Source organism: Lithobates pipiens, unplaced genomic scaffold (genome assembly GCF_037356315.1).
Source record: "Lithobates pipiens isolate NorthernLeopardFrog02 unplaced genomic scaffold, aLitPip1_a1.2 Scaffold_13, whole genome shotgun sequence".
NCBI lineage: Eukaryota > Metazoa > Chordata > Amphibia > Anura > Ranidae > Lithobates > Lithobates pipiens.
The window spans coordinates 494,407,380-494,420,431 of NW_027507718.1; the positions used below are offsets into that span (position 1 = coordinate 494,407,380).

Here is a 13,052-nt window from a genome sequence, read left to right on the forward strand (position 1 = left end):
ATGTTCCAAACCTAGCCCAAAGAGAGTGGTAGTAGCATTAGGTAGAGGTAGCTGTTGAGGAGGGAAAGAGTAATGCTGCGTACACACGATCGCAAGTTCCTACAACAAAATCCATGGGATTTTTTCTGACGGATGTTGGCTCAAACTTGTCTTGCATACACATGGTCACACAAAGTTGGTCGGAAATTCCGAAAATCAAGAATGCGGTGATGTACAACACGTAAGCCGAGCCAAGAAAAATTTAATTCAATAGCAGGTGCTGCTCTTCTGCTTGATTCCGAGCATGCGTGGCAATTTGTGCGTCGGAATTCTGTACACACGATCCGAATTTCCGACAACGGATTTTGTTGTTGGAAAATTTGAGAAGCAGCTCTCAAATTTTGTGTGATGGAAATTCCGATGGAAAATGTCCGATGGATGGTGTACAGGGCATAAGTCTCCCCTGACAGAGTCTTTCCTCTGTCAGCTTCCTGGAACATTCTCTCACTGGCAGCTGGTTAAATGGGAATCACACTGTCTGTGATCAACCTATGTCACAGCCATTCTCAACCAGGGTTCCCTAGAATCCTAGGGTTCCTTTAGAGGTTGATAAAGGTTCCTTGAACTGTGGTTGATTAACATGCCATTTGATAATTCCTGCATAATTTCAGGGCCACGACAAGTTAGTAGCATCACGGAAATTATCCTTTTATCTGTCTGCATTTTTATCTGCATTTTAACCACCACTGTAAGGGGGCATTGTTCCCACTCACCACCAATGTAAGTGGCATTTCTTCCCACTGACCACCAATGTAAGGGACATTCTTCCCACTGACTCCCAATAAAGAAGTGTATAAAATTTTACATTTTGTGGTGTCATTGCTGTAAATTTACTTAATTATGTGAACAGTTAATTTTTACAATATAGACAAAATGTAAGTATTTAAATGTGTTTACTAATTTCTCGGATACACTGGCGGGCCAGGCTGTATAATTGAAAGTCTAGGGAGCTCTCAATTACAGCCAATGCTTCTACTTCTCAAACATACTACCAGTCCCTCCCTACCAACATGTACTGTGTACCGCAGGGTTTGGCCACTTGACTACATATCAATGCCATCCCTAGAAGCTACAAGGTGGAGCTGTGTGTACAAGCTGTACACCTACAATATGCACCATACAGTCCCGCCTCCTAATAGGTAGGCATCAGTATGGGACAAGACCCCAACTAGGTACATTTTACACCATTTTCACCCACATACTCTGTCCACTGGCAGACCAGGCCACACCTTCCACCAGTGGTGTTGCTAGGGGTGGCTTTTGGGGCTATAGCCCCAAGTCTGGAGCCCATAGCCCTGAGTCTTTGCAGGGGTCTCCAAGGGGAGGGGAGGCTCTCTGGGGACCCTGATGTAAGTGGGGAGCTCTCTGGGGACCTTGATGCAAGGGGAGGCTCTCTGGGGACCCTGATTTTAAGGGGGAGGCTCTCTGGGGACCCTAATATAAGGGGGTTCTCTGCGAACCCTGATGTAAGTGGGAGGCTCTCTGGGGACCCTGATGTAGGGAGGAGGCTCTCTGGGGACCCTGATGTAAGGAGGGGCTCTCTGGGGACCCTGATGTAAGTGGGGGGCTCTCTGGGGATATATATATACACACACACACATATATCTGTATATATATACATGTGTATGCCCATCCAAGCGTATAACTTTCTTACTACGCTGCTTGGGCTCTAGCCCCAGATCTTTTGTAGACCTAGCAGCAATGCCCCTGCCTTCCTCCATATAAGTAGAGGTGCAAGCCACAATGGCTGTAGCAAAAGTAATGCAAACTTGGGCAGAACTTTTTTATTAACAATTATAGGTTGTTCAAATTTCACATGTTGGTATAATAACTCTTCTTCTATAGTAACTTTTCTTATTTTTCATTGCAAGTAAATAATGTATTCCTAGCAGAAGCAACATGCTATCATTGAGTTTTTGACAAAGGAGGGGTGGAGGCTGTCTGACATCCATAGAAGGCTACAGAATGTTTATGGAGATGACACCAATGACAAGAGCCATGTTTTGTCATTGGTGACTCTTGTCAATGGTGTCATCTACATAAACATTCTGTAGCCTTCTATGGATGTTGGACAGCCTCCACCAATCCTTTGTCAAAAACTCAATGAAAGCCCATTGCTTCTGCTTGGAATCCACTATTCATTTTAATACAATGAAAAAGGAAACGAGTTACTATAGAGGAAGAGTTACTATACCAACATGTGAAATTTAAACAACGTAAGTTAATATGCCCACATTTTTTATGTCTTACTGCATCCTGTTCAAACCAGCAGACTTTTTTTGCCTCTTTCAGGGATATTTGAATAATTTTACAGTGTTAAAAATAACATAAAAATCTGGTATGCATTAGATGACATTTTCTATGACACCCCACCAAAACAAGATAAGATTCTTTTAAAAGTGGACTGCATTGGGTAACAGTAATATCATTTTCCAGCAAACCTGCCAATCATCACTTCCGAATGTATCACCTCATATTGTTCTCTTTTCATAGAACTGAAGATATATTTATATGGTCTAGAAGATTTAATTTAATTATATGGTCCAGAAAATTGATTTTTCATCCTAAAAGAGCTGTTTCCGTGTATCATCCTGCATCACTCTAAATGTAATAACTTAAATATTGTTTTTGTTTCAACCAAGGTTCCAACCTGTGAACGTTTCTTGAAATGTAATCACAAATTAGATGCTGTCAAAGCACAAAAGCATTCATCAGTACAACATATATAAAGAGTTTGGTAATAATAGGTTATATGCATTGATTTAATAGTCTTCAGGGCTGATTTACTAAAGGAATACAGAACACGAATAAGAGCTCATTCGCACAGGCATTAAAAGTTTGTGTAACGTTTACAAGTGAATAAAGTTACAATGCTAATGTAGGCTGTTGGCCACCACCGGTGACTGCATCCTAGCAATCATGGACATTAGATGGCAAGCATCTCCTGCTTCCCATGAACTTAGAATGCTAGGGGATAGCAACTGTCTACGTTCCGGCAACCAAGGGTACTAGGCAGCCTATTGGCCTCCACTTGTGACAGCATTCTAGCAACCTAGGACACTAGTGACATTAGCCACTTGCCGAATGCCTTGCACATATATAATGTGGCAGGTTTGCTCTAGTGCACAAAATCACGTACCTGTACATGATTTTGTGAAATAGCCACTGGGGGGTGCAAACGTGCTGCCTGAGGCACGATCGCATGCTGATTGGACACAGAGGGAGCCAATCAGCGCGTCTGGCAGATGCAGTGTCCGCCGGCCACCCTCGATCATTCCCCACAGAGATAGAACAGTGGTCTTCCGATGTAAACCCCTTTCTTTTCCAATTACCCAACCTATGGATACATCACCGTCCAGCTATTACAGCCACAGATAATACCCCTAAGGATTATTCCATCTGGAGCGCCAGATAAACACTGGCTATGATGTAAACAAGGCAGACCGCAATTCTGTGAGGCATGGACACTGTGGTTTTGTGTTCCTGCTAATCAGTGTCTATGCAGTGAGCCCACCCCCCAAACAGTAAGAAAGCACAAACAGGGAACGCACTTAACCCTTTCATCACCTCGGAGGTTAACCCCTTCCCTGCCAGTGTCATTTATACAGTGTCATTGCATATCTTTAGCACTGATCCCTGTAATGTCACTAATTCCCAAAAAAGTGTCAAAAGTCTCAGTTAGGTGTCCAATCTGCCCACCACAATGTCACAGTCCCCGCTAAAAATCACTGATGGCTGCAATTACTAGAAAAAAAATAAAGAAAAAATAAAATGCCATAAATATATCCCCTATTTTATTGAAGCTATAACTTTTGCGCAAACCAATCAATATACGCTTATTGGAATTTTTTCACCATAAATATGTAGCAGAATACATATCGGCCTAAACTGATGAAGAAATTAGATTTTTTTTTTTTAATGTTATTGGATATGATATGTTATATAGCAGAAAGTAAAAAATATTGTTTCTTTTTTCAAAATTGATGCTCTTTTTTTTTGTTTATAGCACAAAAAATAAAAACCGCAGAGGTGAAAAAGAAATATTTGCGGGGGAAAAAAAGCACATCCATTTTATTTGGGTACAGCATCACAAGACCACACAATTGTCAGTCAAAGCAATGCAGTGTTGTATTGCAAAAAATGGCCTGTCATTAATGGGGTAAAACCTTTTGGAGCTGAAGTGGTTAACTGCCTGTACTGGCAACCCAGGGCGCTAGGCAGGCTTTCTATCTCCACTTGCAACTGCATCTCTGCAGTTTAAGATTCTAGGCAGGAGCTGCCTGGATCCTAGCAACCAAGGACACTAGGTGGAAAGGATTGCCTGCTTTCTGAGAATTAAGCACACTAGGTGGCAGGAGCTTCCTGTGCTCTAGCAACCAAGGACATTGGGAAGCAAGGGTCGCCTACCTCCTAGGAAGGTAGGACTCTAGGTGACAGGACCTTCCTACGTTCTAGCAACCAAGGACACTGGGAAGCAAGGGTCATCTGCCTCCTAGGAAGGTAGGACTCTAGGTGACAGGACCTTCCTGCGTTCTAGCAACCAAGGGGGCTTGGCAGCCTATTGCTCACCATAAATGACTGCAGCCTAACAACCAAGAATGCTAGACAGCAGCGTGCCCCTGCTTCCCAGAAACCTAGGACACTAGGTGACAGTAGCTGTCTGTACTCTAGCAATCAAGGGTAATAGGCAGTCCAGTGACCTCCACTTTAACTGCATCTCAGCAACTAGTATGCTGGCCAGGAGTTGCCTGCATCCTTGCAACCAAGCACACTAGGCAGCAGGGGTTGTCTGCTTTCTAGGAACCTAGGACACTAGGTGGCAGGAGCTGCCTGTGTTCTAGCACTTAAAGACTAGCTAGGCAGCAGGGGCCTGTCAGTAGTGTTTAAAGAGGAAGTAAACCCTGATGAGTTTACTTCCTCTTTCATTCCCTGCAAAGGCAAAGCATAATGGACTACTATGCATCGCATAGTAGCCCATTATGTGTCACTTACCTGACACAGGAGCCAGCGAAGTCGCCACTGTCCCCTGTAGTCCGCTGCATCCATCTTGCGCCGTAGACAGCGGTGCCTGTTTTCGGGCAAATATCTCCTAAACCATATAGGTTTAGGAGATATTGCTTGGACCTACAGGTAAGCCTTAATCTAGGCTTACCTGTAGGTCAAAGTGGTTTGTAAGGGTTTACAACCACTTTAAGGATGAGCCGGACACCCCCCCGGTTTGGTTCACACCAGAACTTGCAAACAGGCAAAACATTTGGATGAACACACAAACACTGTTAAAGTCTATGCAAGTTATTGCTATAAAAAGTGTTTGGGGACCCAAGGGACATGTATCAATGCAAAAAAAAGTTTTAAAAACTGCAGTTTTTTCGGGAACATTGATTTTAATAATGCTTAAAGTGAAACAATAAAAATGACATATTCCTTTAAATATCATGCCTGGGGGGTGTCTATAGTATGCCTGTAAAGTGGCGCATTTTTCCTGTGTTTAGAATAGTACAACAGCAAAATTACATTTCTAAAGGAAAAAAAAGTAATTTAATACTGATGGCGGATGTAATGAATTGTCAGGTCTCAGCAATATATATCAAACTCATTAAAAAAAAACGGCATGGGTCCCCCCCCAATCCATTACCAGGCCCTTTGGGTCTGGTATGAATATTAAGAGGAACCCTGAAGTGATAACTTGCATATAAGCCTTCAAAATTAGCACTTTTAGTTTTTCATGTTAGTTAGATAGATAGACTTTAACAGGGTTCTGCGGCATTTCAAATGCCGCTAACACCGCATATTGTTCGTTGTTCACTGAACATCCAAACAACCAACCAGACACTGATGGGAGGGGTGAACAGAGTGAGCTGAGCTGCTTAGACACTGATGGGAGGGGTGAAGAGACGGAGCTGAGCTGCTTAGACACTGATGGAATTGGATATCCGGGTGAGCTGAGCTGCTTATACACTGATGGGAGGGGTGAAGAGAGTGAGCTGAGCTCCTTAGACACTGATGGGAGGGGTGAAGAGAGTGAGCTGACCTGCTTAGATAGTGATGGGAGGGGTGAACAGAGTGAGCTGAACTGCTGAGACACTGATGGGAGGGGTGAACAGACTGAGCTGAGCTGCTTAGACACTGATGGGAGGGGTGATCAGAGTGAGCTGCTTAGACACTGATGGGAGGGGTGATCAGAGTGAGCTGCTTAGACACTGATGGGAGGGGTGATCAGAGTGAGCTGCTTAAACACTGATGGGAGGGGTGAACAGACTGAGCTGAGCTGCTTAGACACTGATGGGAGGGGTGATCAGAGTGAGCTGCTTAGACACTGCTGGGAGGGGTGAATAGACTGAGATGAGCTGCTTAGGCACTGATGGGAGGGGTGAACACACTGAGCTGATCTGCTTAGACACTGATGGGAGGGGTGAACAGACTGAGCTGATCTGCTTAGACACTGATGAAAGGGGTGGACAGACTGAGCTGACCTGCTTAGACACTGCTGGGAGGGGGGAATCTGAGCTGTTTAATCACTGCTGAAAGTAGGGGGCAGACTGAGCTGAGCTGCTTAGTAACAGCTTGGAGTGGGGAACAGGGTGCGCTTCACTGCGGAGTAGGAGTAGGGATGGCTGAGGTCATTAGTCACTGCCGTGAAGGGGGAGCAGGGTCAGCTGAGTCACAATTGTGAAAAAAGTGGTGGAGGAGCTGAGCTGCTGAAAGAAAAATATGAGCAACTTCAGTACTTTTGTTGTGAGTTTTGAAGATGAACTGCCCACATTACCTATAACTACAGTGATAGCTTATCTTAAAGCACATGCCCTACTTACTAATATTAAATAATTACTTGACTGGGCCTGGGCACAGGTTCACTTTAAGGCAGCTCTAAAATAATGAGAGCTGGAGGTAGAAAGTCATTTTAATACATCAAAAATTCAAATCGCTTTTGGAAAAAAAAAGAAAAAAAACCCCTAATCGTCTTTTTTTTCCAATAACATTCAGCTTGGCTTTGAGATAGGATTATTGAAGTGCATAATTACAGGTATTAATTAGCAGGTCATTTTATAGAAACCCTGAATCCAACAAATAGCAAATCTCCAGATTAACGATGATTCAGAGCTGTCAGTCATTGTGAATGTTTACCGGGCTCTTGTAGGTGATATAAGGACATTTTCCATTGGAATGACAAAACTTTTTTCCTTTATTACAGGAGAGACAATGCGGATCGCCTCATCAGAATTTGCAGATGATCCTTGCTCCTCGGTAAAGCGTGGTACCATGGTACGTGCTGCCCGGGCGCTGCTGTCCGCTGTCACCCGGCTACTCATACTAGCAGACATGGCTGATGTCATGAGGCTTCTTACCCATTTGAAAATTGTAAGTATGATGTGTTGTCAGTTTATTGAAAGTATAACCCTAGGCCATTTTTTTATCTTGTGGGTCTATTTCTATAAAGAAAAATACTTTGTGAATGTCTCACATTTAAGCAAATGTAAGTAATAATATTTGTAATGGTATTAATATGAGTCTACTATCAATTTCTTTTTTTTTAGCCTTTAGCCAGGTGAACATAACAATGGGGGTTAATTACGAAAGGCAAACCCACTTTGCACTACAAGTGCAAAGTGCACTTGAAATTGCACTGGAAGTACACTTGGAAGTGCAGTCGCTGTAAATCTAAAGGGAAGATCTGAAATGAGCGGAAGCACTGCTGATTTTATTAGCCAATCGTGTGCAAGCTAAAATGCTGTTTTTTATTTTCCTTGCATCCTTGCTTCCTTGGATCTACAGCGACTGCACTTCCAAGTGCACTTTGCACTTGTAGTTTGCACTTGTAGTGCAAAGTGTATTTGCCTTTCGTAAATAACCCCCATTTTCTAACATTCGATCTTAAGGCTAGGTTCATACTATGCCGGTTTAAGGGTGGCTGCGTTTGCACAGGACCAGCATTTGAATGGAGAAAATGTAAAGTTATGCCGTTCTAGAGTTAAACATTTATATATAACTATATCAAAAACTAGATATCTCTATAGTGCAAAAAAAAGTATACAAATAAGTTGCACTCATATAACGTGAGTGATCACATATAATAAATGAAACAATGCAAATTCTAGTGAAGTACAAAATATTCTAAGAGAAAAAAACAATAAGTAAAAACTAGAAATAAGGAAGTCTGTATGCAAAAGTCTATATGAGAAACTCTTCATCAGCCAAAATTAAAAAGGGACAATTAAGTCCATGTAACAGAAATAAAAAATCAGCAGTGTTGAAGATGATAATTCCAGTAACATGATACAGTCAAGATTCCTTCCCCCTTCACCAAGAGAGAGAAGAGAAGAAGGGGGGGGGGGGGGGAACCAAAAGAGAGAAGAGAAGAAGAGGGGGCGATTCCTGAATCAAAAAAAAAAAACTCGGTATGTGGGGACCCTTACCCGAACTGGTGGACCAGGGTCTGACTAACCTCCGTCTTCCTGGATCCCTCTAGATGCAGCAAGGAATCATCCACAGTATCCCGATTGGAGATGAAAAAGTCAGGTCTAAGGGGCACACTTTTTATGCCTCCCCCTTCTCCGAGCCTGAAGATGTCATGTCAAGTGTCTCCTCTGGGGATGCACTGCTACACCTAGGGGCTCGTCCAGGATCCCTCTGGCTTGCAGTTCTGAAGACAGCTTCTCGTTCCTCTCATTCGAATGGGCAGCTGTTCCTACAGAAAATGCAGGGAAAAGATCCCTGCACCTTTTCCAAAATTGCAGCCACAGGGACACCCACTAAGAATGTGAATGTGTATTATATAAAAAAGAATGGTGATCATTTGTTATACACAGTGCTTTACCAAACTAAAAGTCATTCCATTACAGCTCACATTTGCTTTAACTCTTCACATAAATTAGAACCTGTAGTTCCACTTTAAAGGGCTGCTTTCTTCTTGATGCAATGAGCTCATGTCTCTGTTGCTTCTGCTCGGACGGTGATTAGATGGCTCCTCAGGTTTGATTTCTGGGAGAAGGATCGTGCAGGTTTATATTATCCCTTAAAACATTTGAAGGAGGCAGAATAGCGGGAGTTTCATGCAATTTTGCTATTCTTCTTTCTCTCCGTGACTTTCCTTCTAGAAATGTAATATGTCTTTACTGCTCAAGGATGGTAAAGCTATTTAGCTCCTTCAATGATTCTTCCATGTTGACACTTTATAGAGAAAGGAATATTTTGCAGCCTGTCTCTTGGAGTTTTCTATTGGTGTTTTTGAGCTTCAAGCAAGCGCATAATTTAATTGCTCTGCATCATTGCTAGCTTCAGTTACACAATGCATACTTTTCTTGAATGAATGAAAGAATGAAATACTTGTATAGCGCACAATGCGAACGGAATTGCCTCTAGGTGCTGTGGCGAGCTTTGATCATCTGCTAAAAGAGGAAGGTCTGGAGTTTTTCCCTAAAAGCCAGGTGATTTTCTTCCAGGCGGATGTTGATTGGTAGAGCATTCCATAGACGAGGCCCTTGGACAGCGAATCTCCGATCCCCCTTGGATTTAAACGGGCTTTGGGCACGAGGAGGAGGTTTTTGTTGGCTGATCGAAGACTGCGGTTTGGTGTGTAATGATTTATTTTCTCCATTAGGTATTGCGGAGCTTCTCTATGCACGCATTTGTGGGTGAGGCAAAGGGTCTTGAACGTGATCCGATTTTTTACGGTTAGCCAATGTAAGCTCCTCAGCGAAGGAGAGATGGATTCCCAGGGTTTTTTTCCTGTCATCAGCCTTGCCGCCGTGTTTTGGATCAGTTGTAATCGCGCAAGTTGATATTGTGGTAATCCTATGTAAAGCGAATTTGCGTAGTCCAGTCGTGAATTAATGATTGTTCCAACTACCACTGCTTTGTCATTCTTTGGGATAAAAGGGATGAGTCTGTGAAGCATGCGCAGCAGATGGTGAGATCCACTGACTACTGCTCCTATTTGCGCATCCATTGACATTTGTGCGTCTAAAATAACCCCGAGACTCTTCGCTTTGGTCTTTGGGGAGATAGTCTGCCCAAAGACGGTTGGTGGAGACCAAGAGGTTTTGGTTTGCGGGCTTATGATTTGGGTGTAAGATAAGAAGCTCTATCTTTGATTCATTCAGCTGGAGGAAGTTAGTGGTCATCCAGTCCTCTATTGATTTGAGGCAGTTTTCAAGTTGTTGTTGGTGATCTTTTTTCCATTGATCCGGAAATAAAGTTGCGTGTCGTCAGCGTAAGAGTGGAAGCAGAGATCTGAGCATCTGATGATTTGAAGTAGTGGGCGAATGTAAATGTTGAAGAGAACGGGTGACAAAGGAGAGCCTTGAGGGACTCCGCAGGTGACTGCCCGAGTTTCAGAGAGGAATTTTCCTAGTTTCACTTTCTGTGACCGTTTTCCTAGGAAGGACGCGAACCATTGGAGATCTATGTCTTGGACTCCGGCTACTTTTGTGAGGCGGAGGAGTAGAGTATTGTGATCTACTGTATCAAACACTGCACTTAGGTCTAGCAGTATGAGGAGACACGGCTCTCCGTCATCTGCTGTTTCGAGAGCGTGGTCCCAAATCTTGAGGAGAGCTTTTTCTGTTCCATGACCCAGGCGGAAGCCTGATTGCAGCGGGTCCAGGAGTTTGTGAGTATCCAGGTGGAGTTGTAGCTGATGTACTACAGCTTTCTCCATGATCTTAGAAATGGTGTTGAGGCTTGTAATTGGCCTATGGTTGTTTGGATCCTGAGGGTCCAGGTTTGGTTTCTTGAGTAGAGGTTTGACGATGCCTTGTTTGAGGATGCTGGGAACAAGCCCTTCGTGGAATGATCGGTTTATGAGGTGGGTTATGGTTGGAGCCACGATGTCGGAGCATTCTTTCAGTAGTTTTGTGGGGATGATGTCAATAGGGGTGGTACTGTCACGCAGTTTATTAATGATGTTTTTTGCGGTGTCTACAGTAATTGGGGATAGTGAAAATTTTGGCGGTTGCGGTATGTTGGTGTAGACATCCTCTTTATGTATTTGCTGGCTGAGGTGGGATATTTTCTTCTGACAGATTGTTTCCCTGATGGTTTTGACTTTATCGATGAAAAAATCCGACAGTTTGTCACAGTAATCCTGGGATTCACTTTCTGGGGGTTCTAGGCACACCGGATTCATTGATTGATTAACCAGTTTAAACAGTTCCTGTGGTTGGTTTGCGGCTGTTGAGATTGTATATGAGAAGTGGTCCTTTTTGGCTTTGAAGATTGCTTTCCGATAATTCTCTGTGAGACCTTTGTAGTTAAAGTGGTTTTCCTCAGTGGTATTTCTTCTCCATGTTCTTTCCGCTTTTCTGCGTTCTTGCTTTAGTACGGCGAGGGAGCTATTAAACCATCCAGAGTTTTTCTTCCTGATGAGAGCCCTGCGTTTTGGTGCTACCGAGTCTGCTGATTGCAGCAATGCCCTGTTCAGGGAGTTGAGTGTTTCCTCCGTAGATTGGTTTAAGGTTATTGTAGTTATCTTGTTGGACAGAGTGGATTTGAAGGATTCGGAGTACAGTTTTTTTTATGCGATCTGGTCCAGTGCGTTGTTGTTACAGGATTCCGCTTTTCGTTGGTGATGTTGGTAGCGATTTTGAATTTGATGGCGTGGTGATCCGTACATGGCAATGTTATGTTGTCGAGTATGTTGACGTCAATGTTCTGTTTGAAAATGAGGTCCAGGGTGTGTCCTGACCCATGCGTGGGAGTCTTTATCAGTTGCTGGAGACCCAGTTCTTCTAGTTGATTGATGCAGGCAGTCGCGATGGGATCTTTGGGCTCGTTTGCCCAAAGGTTGAAATCTCTGAGTGCCAGGAAATTTTTGAATTTTAGGGTGTGCATTGCGAAGGAGGGGTGAAAGAAGATTGGACTTTGGTCCCGGTGGTCTGTAGCACAGTAGAATATGAGTGGTGTCATGAGGTGTTGGTTGAAGATGTAGCGTCAGGGTTTCCATAAAAGGCACTGGGTTCTGAAATGATGGTTTAGTGAGATCCAGGTGACCTTCAACTAGTTCCTGACCGCCGGCCGTCCAATGACGGCCAGGCGGCGCACCTATTGTGGCGGGAGTTTAAACAGGGAATGCGCGCGATCGTGCGCGCGCATCCCTGTTTCTTCGGTGGCGGCGTGTCACGGAGACACCGCTCGCCACCGAAGGGGATGAACAGCCATTGTTTATGGCTGTTTACCACGTGATCGGCCGTGATGAAGTCACGGCCGATCACAGATGGTCACACCCCGGCTGTGCACTGCGCATGCGCGCGAGCGCGCTGCGCATGCACGTCGGTGGTGGCATGTTCCCCGGGAACACTGCTCATCACCGACGCTGGTAAACAGCCATTGGCCGGCTGTTTACCCACGTGATCGGCTGTGATCCTTTCACAGCTGATCACTAAAATGTAAACAAACCGCGGTAACGAGATGTTACCGGGTTGTTCTCCTCCTCACACACCGATCGTGTGTGAGGAGGAGATTGCGGTAACATCTCGTTACCGCCTAGTGTACACCAATCACACTGATTGCCCCCCCCCCAATAAAGAGGACCTGTCACCACCCCTCATAGTACCTGTCAATCACAGTCCATCAGAGTACCTGTCACAGTCCATCAGAGTATTTGAGTACCTGTCACAGCCAATCAGAGTACCCGAGTACCTGTCACAGCCAATCAGAGTACCCGAGTACCTGTCCCAGTCCATCTGAGTACCCGAGTACCTGTCACAGTCCATCAGAGTACCCGAGTACCTGTCCCAGTCCATCAGAGTACCCGAGTACCTGTCCCAGTCCATCAGAGTACCCGAGTACCTGTCCCGGCCCATCAGAGTACCCGAGTACCTGTCACGGCACATCAGAGTACCCGAGTACCTGTCACGGCACATCAGAGTACCCGAGTACCTGTCGCGGCCCATCAGAGTACCCGTGTACCTGTCACGGCCCATCAGAGTACCGAGTACCTGTCACGGCCCATCAGAGTACCCGAGTACCTGCCACAGCCCATCAGAGTACCCGAGTACCTGTCACAGCCCATCAGA

At 44.5% G+C, this 13,052-nt stretch overlaps 1 protein-coding gene across 1 annotated transcript in view; it reads left to right on the forward strand.

Annotated features, from left to right (window-relative positions):
- LOC143975919 (catenin alpha-2-like) overlaps nucleotides 1-13,052 on the forward strand; it is a 697,766-nt gene that overhangs the window by 548,818 nt on the left and 135,896 nt on the right. Inside the window, exon 4 of the mRNA XM_077478454.1 lies at nucleotides 7,232-7,398. Coding sequence (XP_077334580.1) covers nucleotides 7,232-7,398 — 167 coding nt within the window. The remainder of the gene's footprint in view (nucleotides 1-7,231; nucleotides 7,399-13,052) is intronic.